General features: G+C 39.9%; 1 protein-coding gene across 1 annotated transcript in view; it reads right to left on the bottom strand.

The window, feature by feature from the left end:
- Positions 1–12,503: 12,503 nt before the first annotated feature.
- PCOLCE2 (procollagen C-endopeptidase enhancer 2) overlaps positions 12,504–19,322 on the bottom strand; it is an 81,427-nt gene continuing 74,608 nt past the window's right edge. The window contains exons 7-9 of the mRNA XM_030929329.1: positions 18,316–18,399; positions 15,670–15,837; positions 12,504–13,104 (exon numbers count right to left, since the gene is read on the bottom strand). Of these exons, the coding sequence (XP_030785189.1) occupies positions 12,974–13,104; positions 15,670–15,837; positions 18,316–18,399 (383 nt within the window). The 3' untranslated portion in view covers positions 12,504–12,973. The remainder of the gene's footprint in view (positions 13,105–15,669; positions 15,838–18,315; positions 18,400–19,322) is intronic.

Genomic DNA, 19,322 nt, shown 5'->3' with positions numbered 1-19,322 from the left:
TAGTTTGAACCTGGGAGGCAGAGGATGCAGTGAGCCGAGATCACGCCATTACACTCCAGCCTGGTCAGCAGAGTGAAACTCCATCTCAAAAAAAAAGAAAAAAAATTTGAATATTCAAAGATGCAGAAACCGGGGGCGGAGCAAGATGGCCAAATAGGAACAGCTCCAGTCTCCAACTCCCAGTGCGAGCTACACAGAAGACAGGAGATTTCTGCATTTTCAACTGAGGTCCTGGGGTCATCTCACTAGGGAGTGCCGGACAATCAGTGCTGGTCAGCTGCTGCAGCCTGACCAGCGAGAGCTGAAGCAGGGCGAGGCATCGCCTCACCTGGGAAGTGCAAGGGAGAAGGGAATCCCTTTTCCTAGCCAGGGGAACTGAGACACACAACACCTGGAAAATTGGGTAACTCCCACCCCAATACCACGCTTTAAGCAAACGGGCACACCAGAAGAATATATCCCTCACCTGGCCGGGAGGGTCCCACACCCACGGAGCCTCCCTCATTGCTAACACAGCAGTCTGTGGCGATCTAACTGCAAGGCAGCAGCGAGGCTGGGGGAGGGGCGCCCGCCATTGCTGAGGCTTAAGTAGGTAAACAAAGCCGCTGGGAAGCTCGAACTGGGTGGAGCTCACAGCAGCTCAAGGAAACCTGCCTGACTCTATAGACTCCACCTCTGGGGGCAGGGCACAGCTAAAACAACAACAGGGGAAGCAGCAGAGGCCTGAGCAGACGCGAACGACTCTGACAGCTTTGAAGAGAGCAGTGGATCTCCCAACACGGAGGTTGGGATCTGAGAACGGACAGACGGCCTGCTCAAGTGGGTCACTGACCCCTGAGTAGCCTAACTGGGAGACATCCCCCACTAGGGGCAGTCTGACACCCCACACCTCACAGGGTGGAGTACACCCCTGAGAGGAAGCTTCCAAAGTAAGAATCAGACAGGTACACTCGCTGTTCAGCAATATTCTATCTTCTGCAACCTCTGCTGCTGATACCCAGGCAAACAGGGTCTGGAGTGGACCTCAAGCAATCTCCAACAGACCTATAGCTGAGGGTCCTGACTGGCAGAAGGAAAACTATCAAACAGGAAGGCCACCTATACCAAAACCCCATCAGTACGTCACCATCATCAAAGACCAGAGACAGATAAAACCACAAAGATGGGGAAAAAGCAGGGCAGAAAAGCTGGAAATTCAAAAAATAAGAGCGCATCTCCCTCTGCAAAGGAGCGCAGCCCATCGCCAGCAACGGATCGAAGCTGGTCAGAGAATGACTTTGACGAGATGAGAGAAGAAGGCTTCAGTCCATCAAACTTCTCAGAGCTAAAGGAGGAATTACGTACCCAGCGCAAAGAAACTAAAAATCTTGAAAAAAGAGTGGAAGAATTGACAGCTAGACTAATTAATGCAGAGAAGGTCATAAACGAAATGACACAGATGAAAACCATGACACGAGAAATACGTGACAAATGCACAAGCTTCAGTAACTGACTCGATCAACTGGAAGAAAGAGTATCAGCGATTGAGGATCAAATGAATGAAATGAAGTGAAAAGAGAAACCAAAAGAAAAAAGAAGAAAAAGAAATGAACAAAGCCTGCAAGAAGTATGGGATTATGTAAAAAGACCAAATCTACGCCTGATTGGGGTGCCTGAAAGTGAGGGGGAGAATGGAACCAAGTTGGAAAACACTCTTCAGGATATCATCCAGGAGAACTTCCCCAACCTAGTAGGGCAGGCCAACATTCAAATTCAGGAAATACAGAGAACGCCACAAAGATACTCCTCCAGAAGAGCAACTCCAAGACACATCATTGCCAGATTCACCAAAGTTGAAATGAAGGAAAAAATCTTAAGGGCAGCCAGAGAGAAAGGTCGGGTTACCCACAAAGGGAAGCTCATCAGACTAACAGCAGATCTCTCGGCAGAAACTCTACAAGCCAGAAGAGAGTGGGGGCCAATATTCAACGTTCTTAAAGAAAAGAATTTTCAACCCAGAATTTCATATCCAGCCAAACTAAGTTTCATAAGTGAAGGAGAAATAAAATGCCTTACAGATAAGCAAATGCTTAGAGATTTTGTCACTACCAGGCCTGCCTTACAAGAGACCCTGAAGGAAGCCCTAAACATGGAAAGGAACAACCGGTACCAGCCATTGCAAAAACATCCCAAAATGTAAAGACCATCGAGGCTAGGAAGAAACTGCATCAACTAACAAGCAAAATAACCAGTTAATATCATAATGGCAGGATCAAGTTCACACATAACAATATGAACCTTAAATGTAAATGGGCTAAATGCTCCAATTAAAAGACACAGACTGGCAAACTGGATAAAGAGTCAAGACCCATCAGTCTGCTGTATTCAGGAGACCCATCTCACATGCAGAGACATACATAGGCTCAAAATAAAGGGATGGAGGAAGATCTACCAAGCAAATGGAGAACAAAAAAAAGCAGGGGTTGCAATCCTAGTTTCTGATAAAACAGACTTTAAACCATCAAAGATCAAAAGAGACAAAGAAGGCCATTACATAATGGTAAAGGGATCAATTCAACAGGAAGAGCTAACTATCCTAAATATATATGCACCCAACACAGAAGCACCCAGATTCATAAAGCAAGTCCTTAGAGACTTACAAAGAGACTTAGACTCCCATACAATAATAATGGGAGACTTCAACACTCCACTGTCAACATTAGACAGATCAACAAGACAGAAAGTTAACAAGGATATCCAGGAATTGAACTCATCTCTGCACCAAGCGGACCTAATAGACATCTATAGAACTCTCCACCCCAAATCAACAGAATATACATTCTTCTCAGCACCACATCACACTTATTCCAAAATTGACCACATAATTGGAAGCACTCCTCAGCAAATGTAAAAGAACAGAAATTATAACAAACTGTCTCTCAGACCACAGTGCAATCAAACTAGAACTCAGGACTAAGAAACTCAATCAAAACCGCTCAACTACATGGAAACTGAACAACCTGCTCCTGAATGACTACTGGGTACATAACGAAATGAAAGCAGAAATAAAGATGTTCTTTGAAACCAGTGAGAACAAAGATACAACATACCAGAATCTCTGGGACACATTTAAAGCAGTGTGTAGAGGGAAATTTATAGCACTAAATGCCCACAAGAGAAAGCAGGAAAGATCTAAAATTGACACTCTAACATCACAATTAAAAGAACTAGAGAGGCAAGAGCAAACACATTCAAAAGCTAGCAGAAGGCAAGAAATAACTAAGATCAGAGCCGAACTGAAGGAGATAGAGACACAAAGAACCCTCCAAAAAATCAATGAATCCAGGAGTTGGTTTTTTGAAAAGATCAACAAAATTGACAGACCGCTAGCAAGGCTAATAAAGAAGAAAAGAGAGAGGAATCAAATAGATGCAATAAAAAATGATAAAGGGGATATCACCACCGACCCCACAGAAATACAAACTACCATCAGAGAATACTGTAAACACCTCTACGCAAATCAACTAGAAAATCTAGAAGAAATGGATAATTTCCTGGACACTTACACTCTCCCGAGACTAAACCAGGAAGAAGTTGAATCCCTGAATAGACCAATAGCAGGCTCTGAAATTGAGGCAACAATTAATAGCCTACCCACCAAAAAAAGTCCAGGACCAGATGGATTCACAGCTGAATTCTACCAGAGGTACAAGGAGGAGCTGGTACCATTCCTTCTGAAACTATTCCAATCAATAGAAAAAGAGGGAATCCTCCCTAACTCATTTTATGAGGCCAACATCATCCTGATACCAAAGCCTGGCAGAGACACAACAAAAAAAGGGAATTTTAGACCAATATCCCTGATGAACATCGATGAAAAATCTTCAATAAAATACTGGCAAACCGGATTCAGCAGCACATCAAAAAGCTTATCCACCATGATCAAGTGGGCTTCATCCCTGGGATGCAAGGCTGGTTCAACATTTGCATATCAATAAACGTAATCCAGCATATAAACAGAACCAAAGTCAAGAACTACATGATTATCTCAATAGATGCAGAAAAGGCATTTGACAAAATTCAACAGCCCTTCATGCTAAAAACGCTCAATAAATTCGGTATTGATGGAATGTACCTCAAAATAATAAGAGCTATTTATGACAAACCCATAGCTAATATCATACTGAATGGGCAAAAACTGGAAAAATTCCCTTTGAAAACTGGCACAAGACAGGGATGCCCTCTCTCACCACTCCTGTTCAACATAGTGTTGGAAGTTCTGGCTAGGGCAATCAGGCAAGAGAAAGAAATCAAGGGTATTCAGTTAGGAAAAGAAGAAGTCAAACTGTCCCTGTTTGCAGATGACATGATTGTATATTTAGAAAACCCCATTGTCTCAGCCCAAAATCTCCTTAAGCTGATAAGCAACTTCAGCAAAGTCTCAGGATACAAAATTAATGTGCAAAAGTCACAAGCATTCTTATACACCAGTAACAGACAAGCAGAGAGCCAAATCAGGAATGAACTTCCATTCACAATTGCTTCAAATAGAATAAACTACCTAGGAATCCAACTTACAAGGGATGTAAAGGACCTCTTCAAGGAGAACTACAAACCACTGCTCAGTGAAATCAAAGAGGACACAAACAAATGGAAGAACATACCATGCTCATGGATAGGAAGAATCAATATCGTGAAAATGGCCATACTGCCCAAGGTTATTTATAGGGCTAATATCCAGAATCTACAAAGAACTCAAACAAATATACAAGAAAAAAACAAACAACCCCATCAAAAAGTGGGCAAAGGATATGAACAGACATTTCTCAAAAGAAGACATTCATACAGCCAACAGACACATGAAAAAATGCTCATCATCACTCGCCATCAGAGAAATGCAAATCAAAACCACAATGAGATACCATCTCACACCAGTTAGAATGGCAATCATTCAAAAGTCAGGAAACAACAGGTGTTGGAGAGGATGTGGAGAAATAGGAACACTTTTACACTGTTGGTGGGATTGTAAACTAGTTCAACCATTATGGAAAACAGTATGGCAATTCCTCAAGGATCTAGAACTAGATGTACCATATGACCCAGCCATCCCACTACTGGGTATATACCCAAAGGATTATAAATTATTCTACTACAAAGACACATGCACACGTATGTTTATTGCGGCACTATTCACAATGGCAAAGACTTGGAATCAACCCAAATGTCCATCTGTGACAGACTGGATTAAGAAAATGTGGCACATATACACCATGGAATACTATGCAGCCATAAAAAAGGATGAGTTTGTGTCCTTTGTAGGGACATGGATGCAGCTGGAAACCATCATTCTTAGCAAACTATCACAAGAAGAGAAAACCAAACACCGCATGTTCTCACTCATAGGTGGGAACTGAACAATGAGATCACTTGGACTCGGGAAGGGGAACATCACACACTGGGGCATATCATGGGGAGGGGGGAGGAGAGGGGGGAGGGATTGCATTGGGGAGTTATACATGATATAAATGATGAATTGATGGGTGCTGACGAGTTGATGGTTGCAGCACACCAACATGGCACAAATATACATATGTAACAAACCTGCACGTTATGCACATGTACCCTAGAACTTAAAGTATAATAAAAATAAAAATAATAATAAAAAAAAAAACAAAGGTGCAGAAACCATTTAAGACCATAAGGGATCTCAGAAAGGATCCAATTCAACTTTATGTTACAGATAAGGAAACTAAAGTTATTCCATTGCCACACTGTGAATGAGAATCCAAGTCTTTTCCCTTTTCACTCAGGAGGCTCTTACCTGCATTATGTTACTATTAATATCAGTTTTTTTATGAGATGAATTAATCAGATGTATGAAGTCTTGCTTTCAGCTTGTAAATTTTAATAGGTTTCTATACTTAAAAGCTTCATCTCATTGTTGAAATCTAACCCAATCTTAGTATTAGAATGCTACAAGAACATCCTTCAGGCAAAGATGTGTCATTTATATCTAATCAAATTTTAGCCTTTTAAACTCAATTGTTGACTTGGTTTTTAACAGGGAGAAGCAAATGACAAAAAATTCAAAACCAAGATTTTTAATAATAACTTTAGAGTACCTCAGAACAAATTTTTATGTATATTCCAGAGCTACTCACCCAGAACACCCGATTCCGTGCATCCATGGGTAATCCCACACTTGTATATCCAGAGAGCCTCTGTCAAAAAGAGGCTATTCGTGGCCCAGTGCGGTGGCTCACGCATATAATCCCAGCACTTTGGGAGGCCAAGGCGGAGGATCACCTGAGGTCAGGAGTTCAAGACCAGCCTGGCCAATATGGCGAAACCTCATCTCTACTAAAAAAAATACAAAAATGAGCTGGGCGTGGTGGCGGGCACCTGTAATCCCAGCTACTCGGGAGGCTGAGGCAGAAGAATTGCTTGAACCCAGGGGGCAGAGTTTGCAGTGAGCCAAGATTGTGCCACTTCACTCCACCCTGGGCAAAAGAGGGAAATTTCGTCTCCAAGGCGGGGGGGAGAAAAAGAGGCTTTTTGTGCAAAGGTTCCTGAATTCAAGGCTCTTAATTATAAAAGGTAAAAAAAAAAAATCAGTATTTTGTCCTTAGGCTAGGGCTTATTTACACACCTAAGAGATAATAAGCATGGGAAATTTTCTATTTGAATCACCTGCAGGTTACCTTGGGTTTTTCTATCTGAATAAGCATAACATCTCTCTACTATAATAGTCTTGTTTCTCCCTTTCCAATCCTTATATCACATATTTCATTGTCTTGCCTTACCAAACTATCTAGATCCCTCAGTACAATTTCTAATAGATATGACAATTTCAGGCATTCGTGTCTTACCACTGATCTTAACAGAAATGCTTTCAATATTTCACCATTAAGTATGAGCTTTGCTACAGATTTTCTTGTCAACTTAAGGACATTTCTTTCTATTGACAGTTTTCCCAGGGTTAATTTTTTGTCAGGAATAAATGTTGAATTAGATTAAATGCTTTTTCTGCATTATTAAAATCAAATGAATGTTCTCCATCTATTGTGAATGGGGCTTAAAAGTCCCTTTCCCCATTCCATTAAGAATTTGACCTTTTATTAACTATAGTTTAGGTTACCTAGTAATCTGATAATACAGTAGGTCAGCTATGTTGCTAGGCATACTTGCTTATGGTAAAAATGAGCCGATAGGTAAACTGCATCTGGATTGGGAAGAACAATCCTTGAACTGCGAATACCTGATGGAGGGACATTGGCTGCGCTTTCCTGAATGTGTAACTCTTACAACTAGGCACGTCATCTATGAGAAGTCAGGAAGCTGTGCTATGGAGTTTTAAGAGATACTGGCTTCTATTGAGATGTGACCTTTCAGCTGGTGTGTCTACACCCACTTGTGTTCACCTGACTGAATCTTTTTTTTCTCCTTGATTCTGAGACATCATCTAGGGAGGCAAAAGAAAACAGCTAATGTTTGGCTGTGTAAACTTCTGCCAGAATGCTACAAGGATTCTCACAGAAAAAGAAATTCTGACACTGTCCTTCTGTTAAACTCTCATCCCTGTGCTATATCCTTCTGAAGACATTGGTACCAAGAAAGATCTGTGGTGCTTTTAAGAGCCTGAAGGTTTCGTTGCACCTCAGTCCCCCTAGTTAGTATTGCAGATCTATTTATTCTGTAAAGTATGTTCATTGATTTTCTTTTCTTTTATTGTTATTATTATACTTTAAATTCTAGGATACATATGCACAACGTGCAGATTTGTTACATATGTATACATGTGCCATGTTGCTGTGCTGCACCCATTACGTTCACTGATTTTCTAATGTTAAATCAACCATGCATACCTGGGATAAACCCAACTTGATCATGATCTGTTTTGTTTGCTGAATTTTGTTTGACAATGTTTTGTTTAGAGTATTCGCACCTATGTTCATAGGTGGAAGCAAGTGGATTGGAGATTTTCCTGGTTCCTACTGTCTCTAAATTTTGGTAGTAAGATTATATTAATCTCATAAAAAGAATTGCTGAGTGTTCCTTCTTTATGTATACTCTGGAATAGTTTATGTTAGATTTATAGTATTTATCACTTAAATGTTTGGTAGGCCTTCCAGGTAAAACTAGGCCCCAAGTTTTATTTGAGGAAATATTTTAAACTACAGTTTAAATTTTTTAATGATCATAGGACTATTTAGGTATTCTATTTCTACTTGACTCTGTGTTAAGTTCTCAATACCCAGCTTCACCTTCCCCCTCGGAATTTGTCCACTTTACCTAAGTTTTCAAATCTATGAGCATAAAGTGATTCATAGTATCTTATTACCTTTTAAGATTCTGAAAAATCTTCAGTAAAGTCCTCTTTCAATACAAAATTGATTTATCTGTTTTTACTTCTTTTCTTGCTTAATCTGGTCAGAGTTTTGTCAATTACAGTAGTCATTTTAAAGAACATTTGGCTTTCCTTTTTTGTATTATTTAAGATGACAATTTTATTCAATTTCTGCTCTATGCTATTTTCTCCTACCTTTTAAAAGTTTATGCTGTTTTCCTTTTACTAAGTTCCCAATTTGTATCATTCACAAATTTCCACCCTTTCTTTTATAATGCAAACACATAAGATTATAAATTTTAAAGTGTTAAGCTGCATTTCATACATTTTAAAATGCAGTTTTTCTATTGTTCAGTTTTTAATATTCTGTTTTCCATTATGGTTTCCTTTTTATCATGAGTTGAAAGTACATTTCTTAATTTCCAATTTTTTTCTTATGTTTTTTGTTGTTTACTTTTTTTTAATTAATTTCTAGTTGTTTACTGTTGTTAGAGAAGGCTATCTGATACTACTTGTTTGGAATTTGTTGGAATTTGTTCCATGGTACATGGCAAGTTCTGAAATTGTTCCATATGAGCTCAAAAATAATGCACCCTTGGTTCTGTTCTATATATGTGTGTTAGGTAAATCTAGCTCATTGTGTGGTTCAACACTTCTATATTTTTAATGTTTTCTCTTTTAAATCTGTCAGTTACTGAGAGAAACATGTTAAAACCTCCTGTTATGATGGTGAACTTGTCCATTTCTATTTATACTATATCAGATTTAGTTATATATTTTGAAGGATTTTATTAGCTGTGTGCAAATTTAGAATTGTTATATCTCCTGGTAACTCTCTTCACCTTGAGTAATGCCTTTAAGTATTTTTTTTTTTCTAGTATTAATAAAACCATACCATTTTGTTTTGGTTAATGTTTGCCTGGTATACCATATTTATCTTTTTCTATCCCTTTCAACTTTTCTGGGTCCTCATGTTTTAGATGTCTCTTTCAAACAGCACATAGTTGTATTTCTTTTTCTAAGCCAGTCTGACCATTTTGACATATAACTTTCAGTATTTAGTTTAGGTATTTATTGAAATTATTGATATGTTTGTATTTTTACCTTATTTTGTATTTTTCCTGGTTTCACTTTCTTTAACTTCTTTCTTTTTTTTCCTCTGCTGGTTTTAAATGTTGATGCTTTATTTATATTATTTATGCTCTATTTATATTATTATTATATTACCCTACATAAATTGATGGAAATACTTAAGTTATCAAAGTCCTAAGTTAATATTTTTATCTTTCTCTCTCTCAATATGAGGTCTTTAAAATACTTAGGTCAAACCTTTTTTAAAAACGTTTGCTTGCTAATTGAATTTAATTGCAGATTTTTTGTTTCCATTTATATAAAAATATATAAATTTGTTTGCTTAAATCCATGAACTCAAGCAAAAGGTGTCTCTGATTAATATTACCTAACTCACGTTAGAACTTTCTGATTAGTGGCTGTTTAATTATAGGGCTTTTCTTTAAGGGAGATTTTTTTTGTCATTAGTTGATACTATTTAAATAGTCCAGAAGTAAATGGGAGCCTGGTAGCAGTGGTCTATTAACACATGAAAGAAAAGAAGGTAAATGTCTTCCAATTAAGGTTAACTTGCAAGTAAATAAATAATGGAATTTAAGACTTTGGAACTTGGCAAAATTCTTAAATGTTCGTTTACGGGAATTCAAAGGATGAAAATCAAGCTAGCAAGATGCACTGAAACAGTGAAATTTACTTAGAATTTTGAAATGTTTTGTGATATGTTAGTACGGTCACCTATTCATTCTTCATGTGTATTTGATTCCCCAAGTATAAATACTTATTAAAAACAAAAACCTCAAGTATAAATACTTATTAAAAACAAAAACCTCGGCCAGGAGCGGTGGCTCAAGCCTGTAATCCCAGCACTTTGGGAGGCCGAGACGGGCGGATCACGAGGTCAGGAGATGGAGACCATCCTGGCTAACACGGTGAAACCCCGTCTCTACTAAAAAACAAAAACAAAAACAAAAACCTCATCAACTTTCTTGAAAAATAAGCAATTCCTAAAAGAGAAAATAGTATGGGATCCCAAAAGTTATGTAGTCTAACTCCCTCAAATTATAACTAAGGAAACTAAACCTCAGTCAAAATAAAGGTGTCTTAGTCCGTTCTGTGCTGCTATAACAGAATATCTGAGACTGGGTAATTTATAAAGAACAGATATTTATTTCTTACAGTTCTGGAGGCTGGGAAGTCCAGAGTCAAGGGCCCACATCTGCTGACAGCCTTCTCGCAGCATCATCCCATGACAGAAGGCGGAAAGGCAAGAGAGCACATGAACACATCAACACATGCGCATGCCCAAAAGAGAAAGAGACGGATGGAATGGGGAATGCAGGGGGCCAAATTCATCCTTTTACCAAGGACCCATTCTCACGATAACTAACCCACTCTCGTGATAATGTCATTAATCCATTCGTGAGGGCTCTGCCTCATGAAAGAGCCCATTTCTCAACACTGTTGCATTGAGGATTTACTTTCCAACACGTCAACTTTGGAGGATACATTCAAACTATAGAAAAATGATTTTATAAAAAGGAAAGAAGTTACAAAGTAGATGTTATTCCAGAAAGAGCAGCTTCACGATTCATCTTGATTATCTGTGTTTTGAATAATAAGTAAAAGACAAACCAGTGCCACACACTGTTAACCGTGAATCCCCTAAAGTTGTAAAATATTGTGTCAGAGATGTCAATAGTATGAGTAGTTTAGATTACTCTTCTCAGTTTTTACCCCACTATGATGCAAGCCCCCACTCACCTAAAGAAGTCTTTCCGCTGGTCATGCAGAAGAAGGTTGATACCCGCCAGCAGGCTGCTTATAATTCACCAATAGGAGATTCTATTTGGAAGGAAGGAAATACTGAAATCTTTAGGATTCCCTCCTAAGTCCCAGGACATGTATTCTTAAAGGGAAGCAACTTGCTTTGAGAAGGCTGGAATCAATAAGGAGTCCATAGTCACATCCTGGCTGGGTGCAGCTGGTCTGTGAAGTTCAGCTGGCTAAGAGAACTTTCTAAAAGCTGCCACTGGCCAGGGAAGCCAGTCACCCAGTCATCAGGGTCTTCTAGTTCATGTACTTCCTCAGCTGCAGAATTCCCTGGTGCTGATGGCTCCTCAGTGGGAAAGTACAGGAGCAGTTTCTGACCTGCCTGCCAGCCCAATTTTGTAGCTTCCTTATGCTCACCCAGCTGCTGTAACAGAGGGAATATTCCTTTTGAACTTCTATTTTGCCACCCTTTAAATGTCTGGTCATCCTAGGACTGGGAATTATTGTTTTCATCTAAAAGAGTATTTTCCCTTATTACCAAAACTTTGCTTCTACTGTGGAAGAGTTTGTGACCCACATCTTTGTTCATCCCTAATGTTCTTTCAGCCTTCTTTGGATAGGGATGGTTGTCCGCTCTCCCACAGTCCCTGGCTGGTAACCTTCTACAGGGCTGGTTGCTGCACTCATACAGTTGTGCCTTAAGCAGCTCTGTGTGAATGATGGTCCTTTTGCTGTTCTTCCACTAATGAGTGAAAACAGATTTCTCAAAGGCTCTTAGCTGATACAGCCTGACTCAGTTAACTGGGGATGAACAGGCCAGGAGTGTCAAGCTTACTTCTAATTTCAAGTTCTGTAAAATGACCAATTATATAGGCTAGTATTTACTAGCCTAAGTATTAGTATTTAGTACTTCACTCTTCAAATCAGGATAAGAGGGCTTTCTTCTGGGGGTAGGGAAGGCTATTCTAGTGACAGGGCAAAGGGTTTGGAATTAGGACTCTTTAGTTTGATCGTTTTGTCTCTTAGGAGACATGTGCTCTGGCAAATCACTAAACATACCTGAGCTTCTGTTTCAATTACAAAATGAAAGAGTGTGGACTAGATCCCTGAGAGATGTTATTCTAGCACTAACATTCTCTGTTTCTGCAGATAGAAGAATGATAGTCTACTGACATTACTGAATCCATTTAGTCCCTGAAATTCTTGGAATGCTCTTTTAGCAAAGCATAAATTGATACAAAGGGAATCTTATGCATAAATAACACTATTTTTACTGCTAAAAGGGAATATTCTTTCTACAATGTCCCACTATCTATAAAAAGAAGTTTAGTGGCTGTTCTGTAATCCTTTGAAAATATTTTATTAAGCATTGATTTAGAAAACGCAAGACAAGATTGTAACACCTCAGGGCAAAGGCTTGAAGGTGAAACAAATATCACTATAAATATTGCACTTCTAACATCTCTTTTTGACATCTTCACACAACTCAATTCTAAAATATCCTTTTACAGAGATGTATAATAAACTGCTTCCAAGCTGTCAATGCTTGACACTTTTGGCTTCCTATCACCACACTAAGTCAGCAGGTTTCCCATCAGATAGCTGCTCCTCTGACAGCAGGCAAAGAACTTCCCTCAGCTATCTCGGAGGCCTCATACCTCCATCATGTGAAGAGTCAATCAGTCCCATCTTTCGGAATGCTCTTTCAGAATATGTAATTTTATAAGTATTTTTTTTTTCTACTGAGAGAAAATAGATCTTTCAAAGGCAATGGCAGAATACAGCTTAAACGGACACAGTTCACTGTTAACACTGCTTGTCTTTTAAGGCATTCAGAAGCTTCTGATTCTTGGTCTTGAACATCATGATAAAGCTGTTTGGCATGATTTTGCCTCGCCCATCTTCACCTACTTGGCCCATAATAATGTAATTTAGACCTAAAGAAAGAAAATACAGATATTAATCTTTTTCTCTATGTATGATGTATGAAACAACTCAGACTGTAAGTTACCTCTAGATAAATGTTCTCTTCTGCAAATGATAAGATTATACATGTATTCCATCTAGGATAAAATCTGAGTTTTCTTGTTTTTGCTTTTTAGAGATGGGGGTCTTGCCATATTCCCTAGGCTGGTCTTCAACTACTGAGCCTAAGCAATTCTCCTGCCTCAGACTCCAAAGTAGTTGGGACTACAGGCACACGCCACTGTGCCTGGATGATAAAATCTGGTTTAAGACTCTCACCAGGAAAAAGCCAAATTCAACTAGTAAGGTATTTCAGCTACGCTCACGCCAGGAAACTGGACTGAGTGGTTAGATCCAGCCATGTCCTGCTCTTCAGTGCTGTTGGTCTGTTGTGGTTCCAATGCCTGATATGAAGATTGTACCGCATTAATGTGAAAGACTCTCCTTCCTTGAGGGGCCTCCAGGGCTCCATGATGGGCCATCCTCAGGTGGCTTCTCAATCCCATCATGTGTCTGGATTTTCCTGGCATTTGGCAACCAATGATCCACTCCCTTATGTTGCTGTTGTCTTGAACTTTAATCAACACCTCAAACATGTATGCTATGTAAGCTTCTTGAGGGCACAGATGGATCATATACTACTTGCATTTGTACAGTTTCTTGCAAAACATCAATGTCAAGAATACTTATATTGGTTATACTATGTTTTTATATATTGGTGTGACTGGCTAAGTTAGGCCTAGACTGGGGCCTGAGGTGTTGGGTAACTCTGAATATTTATATTACCTCAGAAATAAATCAGAAAAAAAGGTATGTGTTAATTCCTCCTTTAATTTCCCTTTCCCCTGGTGTGTCATAGAGAAAATGTGTCCTTTTTCTCTTGTATTTTCCTGTGTGGGTTGACCTTGTCATCACAGTGGCCTGTGAGAGTCTAGGCAAGCAATACTGCCTCAAGGCTGAAGTGCTAGCAGCATTATGAGACCTTATAGGATCTTGAGATACAATATCTGCTGTTCTGGCAGTTCTGGAAAGAAATGTTTCTCTTTTACAGAGCTTTTGTGATTCTCTCTGGAGAGTCAACATGAGGCTACTAGCCTCCTGACTTTTCTGAACAATCTGAATTCACAGTAAAGGTTGCTTTATTTTTACATTTTTTCTTTTTTTAGACAGCCTTGCTCTGTCACCCAGGCTGGAGTGCAGTGGTGTGATCATGACTCACTGCAGCCTCGACCTACTAGGTTCAAGGCATCCTCCTGCCTCAGCCTCACGAGTAGCTGGGACCACAGGTGCACACCACCACATCCGGATACATTTTTTGATTTTTAGTAGAGAGGAGGTGTCACTATGTTGCCCACGCTGGTCTCTAATTCTTGGGCTGAACTAATCCTCCCATCTCAGCCTCCTAAATTGCTGGGACGGTAAAGCTTTCTTGAAGTGGATATTCTGTCTCTCTCTCTCTCTCTCTCTCTCTCTCTCTCATTGTGTGTGAGTGTGTATGTGTGTGTGGTTTGGTTTGGTTTCTTGTCGAAGATGTTCGTAACAAGACTGAGGAAGGAATGAGCTGAGGTTGAACTGAGAAATCATGGTATATCACGTGGTGGAATACCAGGCATGACACCATTCCAAAGAAAGAGATCTGTCTCTGTGTGTTGTTATGGAAAGATGTCTAGAGCTTATGTAGGGGAAAAATTGCAGAACTTGTGTGTAGTATGATTCCATAAGTGTATATGCCCATGCTTTATACGGATAGAAACTTTCTGGAAGGAACTTAATTTTTTTTTTTTTTTGAAATAGGGTCTCACTACATCACCCAGTCTGGTCTCGAACTTCTGGGCTCAAGAATCCTCCCACCTTGGCCTCCCAAAATGCTGGGATTACAGGCATGAGCTACCATGTCTGGCTGGAAGGAACTTTTCAGAGTACTTCTAGGGAATGGAAAAGGGTTTCACTTTTAATACTCTTACCTACTTATTTCAACTTTTTAAAAACCATGAAACATATGTTACTTTTATAAGTTGTTAAATATATATTCCTAAAAAGTCATGTGCCTCTAGCTCCACAGTAACTGTCTGTTTTTCGTAATTTCTTTCAATAAACTCATTCCCATCCATGGACTTAATAGTCCTATCTCTGCAACTGATTCCCAGATCTTTGAGTCTAGCCCAGATATACCTCCCTCTTCTGAACGTCGGGTCTGCATTTCCTGTTGGCTGCTGGATATTTTCTTTAAACCTAGACAGTACTGGCACCTTAAGTGCAATAATCTAAAATCTCTCCACCCTGCACTGCTCTGTGTGTCTGTTGCTTATTGACTCAACTTCAAACACTTCTTTCACTTGTTCATCATGTCCACTACCCCTTCTTCTGCCACAAGTTACAAGGACCTGGATGAGACCCCAATTCTTCCTGACTCCAAAGGCCTTCCTGCTCTGAAAGAAGTGGGCAAAATTATTAGCCCTGATTTTACTTCCCCAGACCAACCATGGCATGGAAAATCCATGGCTTGCTCAGAGAGACCCAGTTTTCTCCCTACTCACCTCTTCTGAGGAGAGGGCACTGCTTGCAGACCACAGTGAGCCTGGCACTCATGTTCTTGCCCGCCTGCTGAATCGCCAAATTTCCCTCTTTGTAGATGTTGATGATCGAGACTGTGGCGTGCAAACTCCCACCACGAGTGACGGTTGTGATGACAGTGCCGGCTAATACTGCAGAAGAAAACATTTTGAAATGATGTGACAGTGAAGACAAATGCAAGCAGAACTGAAAAACAAGTTTACATTCTTCTAAGTTTCAGATACGAAATATTTTAATGTTAAAGAAAAGGCCCTCATCGAGGTTTCACATTTGCTTCTGTACATTTGTCACCAAAATGCAGGTTGGAGCTGTCATGTTACCCTGGTTGTTGGGGACTGATAACTAGAAGAGAAGCCTAAATACTTGCCACACTGCGGTCCATTGCCAAGGCTGAAACTCTTTAAAATGTTTTATCCAACATGTGGTTGATTGTCGGATAGGGGATAGTCTGGCTTATGAGGCTCTACCTGTGAATACTCAAAAAGACCTTGTATCTGTAGAGCCAACACCATGCTAAGAGATTGCGCAATGGGGGTTTGGGCCACTAAGATGTGAGTCTTTGAGTCGGTGTGGGTGTGTAGCCACCTTTCTGTGTTCTCCTCACCCTTCTCTGCAGCTGTCCTTTCTTCCCGAACTTTTGTTCATTCCCTGGGTCCTCACCTCTGTCTAATTATCAGTAAAACTCTGTCTTCTGTGGTCTATTCTCTTTCTTATCCACTCTTGTTTATTTCATTTAACAAGCTGAAGTATAGAACTGAGGTATTAACTTAAACATTTTTCTTAAAAAAACTCTAGTAAAATTCAGTTGATTTTCATTACATAATCCCCTGTTTTTTCCATCAGACACTCTGAGAAAAGTCTCTCTTTAGTGCCACAGAAGGAAAGATGCTGTCTTTCTCACGGAGGTGCTTCTGGCATTCTGGGGGCTTGAGTGAGGACAGTTCCTCATGGTGTAGGACTTGCACTGAACATGGTTTTGTTTGTTTGTTTGTTTGTTTGTTTGTTCTGAGACGGAGTTTCACTCTTGTTGCCCGGGCTGGAGTGCAATGGTGTGATCTCAGCTCACCACAACCTCCGCCTCCCGGGTTCAAGCAATTCTCCTGCCTCAGCCTCCCAAGTAGCTGGGATTACAGGCATGTGCCACCACACCCAGCTAATTTTGCATTTTTAGTAGATACAGGGCTTCTCCATGTTGGTCAGGCTGGTCTCGAACTCCCGACCTCAAATGATCCGCCTGCCTCGGCCTCCCAAAGTGCTGGGATTACAGGTGTGAGCCACCTCACCTGGCCTGAATACATTTTTTACCAGCCTTGTCCTTCCTAGAAAAATCAGTAGCAGTTCCCAGTTATTGTGACAACCAAAAAAATGCAGTAATCTAACATGTCTACCACTCCCCAGGGAACCATTACCAGCCCTGGTTGAGAACCAGTGGCTGGTGATAGATTTGGTCATTTTGCCATGTAAGTGGTCACATTAATGGAATAAATCAAGTTTTGGACTGGGTTAATCTGACTCCTTCAGAATAAAGTGAACACTCACTGCTCAGGCAGTGTGCAATGTTCATAAAATCAGAATTCCTATGATGCTTTACTTTGATCCTGTGTGATGAGTGTTCACTGCAAAATTCAGTGTATAGTCAGGTGGAATCAGTGGCTCCCAAGACACAGGGAGGGAGACTTCCTGAAGCACCTCCTACAGAAGAGTAAACCGGACGTGGTAGCAATTACACGTGGTGTTGTTTCACTTTTATGCCAGTTATTTGAATTTCAGCATGTGAACTCTAGTAAGGTTTAGGGCCCCAGAGTCTTCAGTGTCTTCACACCTTCACTATGATACAGCTCGTCTGTACTACAGACGTCACTTCAAGGCACAGAAAAAGCAAGCAAAGCCTCTCTGGGGGAAGTTTGGTTTGGGGAAACCTATTTAGGCCATAGCAACTTGCTCTTCCTGATAAGATTTGTCTTAAATGTTCCTTTTAAGCCACTTAGAAAATAACTGAGATAATTAAATTTTGTATCTTTCGCTCTTAAGTAGCTTCCATAGATGGTACAATTTTTCCATTGGAAAAAACTCTAAAAATTCTAAATCATTAAAGAATACCTCCTCAGGTTCCAGTTTGTAAGAGTTTCCAAATGGACTCCAGATTTCCAACTTTTGCTTCAGTACTTTGGAAAGGCAGTACAAGGGAAATACTTGAATTTCTTCTGAGAGAGGCCAGCTTCTGAATATAAGTTTGGGTATGTTTCTAATTTACTTAAGTTGAAGTACAGATGTGTGAAAAAATACTCTGCATATGAAAAATATGTAAGGAAAAAAGTATATAGGTTTTTTTGTGGGAATAGTCAGCCAGAATACACAGTGTGGCAGTACCATGTAACAAGACCCAAATTATTAAACTTATATGAAAAAAATTATATTTTCTAAATCCATATTTTTCTCAGTTGTGAAATCTAACAATTTGACCATTCTCATGTATAGGCAAGTATTTTCTTGGATAAACGAGTGGTGTTACTGACCCTTTGCCATAAATTCATAGGAATTCCTTTGAGATGAAGCATGCAGCCTCAAGTTTCTGGTTAAAGAGAAAAAGACTGGCTTTTCTTTCTTACCAAAGTCACTTGAACAATAGTTGCCCTCCAGAGTCCCCATCCGTCTACACTTTTGTTGACACAGGACCACAGTGGGCTTTAAACCTTAATTCAAAGAAGACATAAGTTTCAGGAAAAGTGAATTCAAGCATAACTGGTCTTTAGTTCTGAATCCACCCATTTAAACTTATCATTTATTTCCCTGAGCCACCAATCTATCACTGCGAAGAGAAAATTTAAAACCATGCAAAATAAATTCTCCATGCTACCAACTACTGCTCTAATTTCACCAGGGCAACTCAATACCCTCTACTGAATTTTAAACCTGAGATCAAAGATAGCACAAATGTAGCCCTGTTCTCTTCTTCCTTTGTATAAAACTAATGCTATAAGAAAATATAGACATACTCTGTGTGCCCTGTTTAGAAAAACCCAGAACAACAAATTGGAACTCACAGAACATAGCTTAATCCCTCACTTTACAAAAGGAATCCCAGGGTGTTCCCCTGAGGACGTCCTTAAAATATGCAATTGCCTCAACATGAGTAGTATAGGTTTTTAGAAATACTGTTCATGTGTAAAGTGTGTTACATCTGTAATTAGATGCAACCAATCACTAAATATTTATTTTGAGCCTGGCACTGGCTATAAGGGTCTTAAGAACTAAGAAGCAGACAAATTTAAAAGTAAACCAAACAGACAAAACACAGAAGTTCTTAAGTACAAGTAAGTACGGGTGATGCTGCCCCCAGCAGACACCTGGCAATATCTAGAAACATTTCTGGTTATCACAACTAGAGGGTGCTGCTGGCATCTAGTGGGTGCCAGAGACGCTGCTGACATCCCACAGAGAAAAGGACAGGTGGCTCAAGCCTGTAATCCCAGCACTTTGGGAGGCCGAGGCGGGCGGATCACGAGGTCAGGAGATCGAGACCATCCTGGCTAACACTGTGAAACCCCGTCTCTACTAAAAAATACAAAAAACTAGCCGGGCAAGGTGGCGGGCGCCTGTAGTCCCAGTTACTCGG

This window comes from Rhinopithecus roxellana, chromosome 1 (assembly GCF_007565055.1).
Source record: "Rhinopithecus roxellana isolate Shanxi Qingling chromosome 1, ASM756505v1, whole genome shotgun sequence".
Lineage (NCBI taxonomy): Eukaryota > Metazoa > Chordata > Mammalia > Primates > Cercopithecidae > Rhinopithecus > Rhinopithecus roxellana.
The sequence above is the reverse complement of the archived record's forward strand: the minus strand, read 5'-3'. Positions and strand labels throughout refer to the sequence as shown.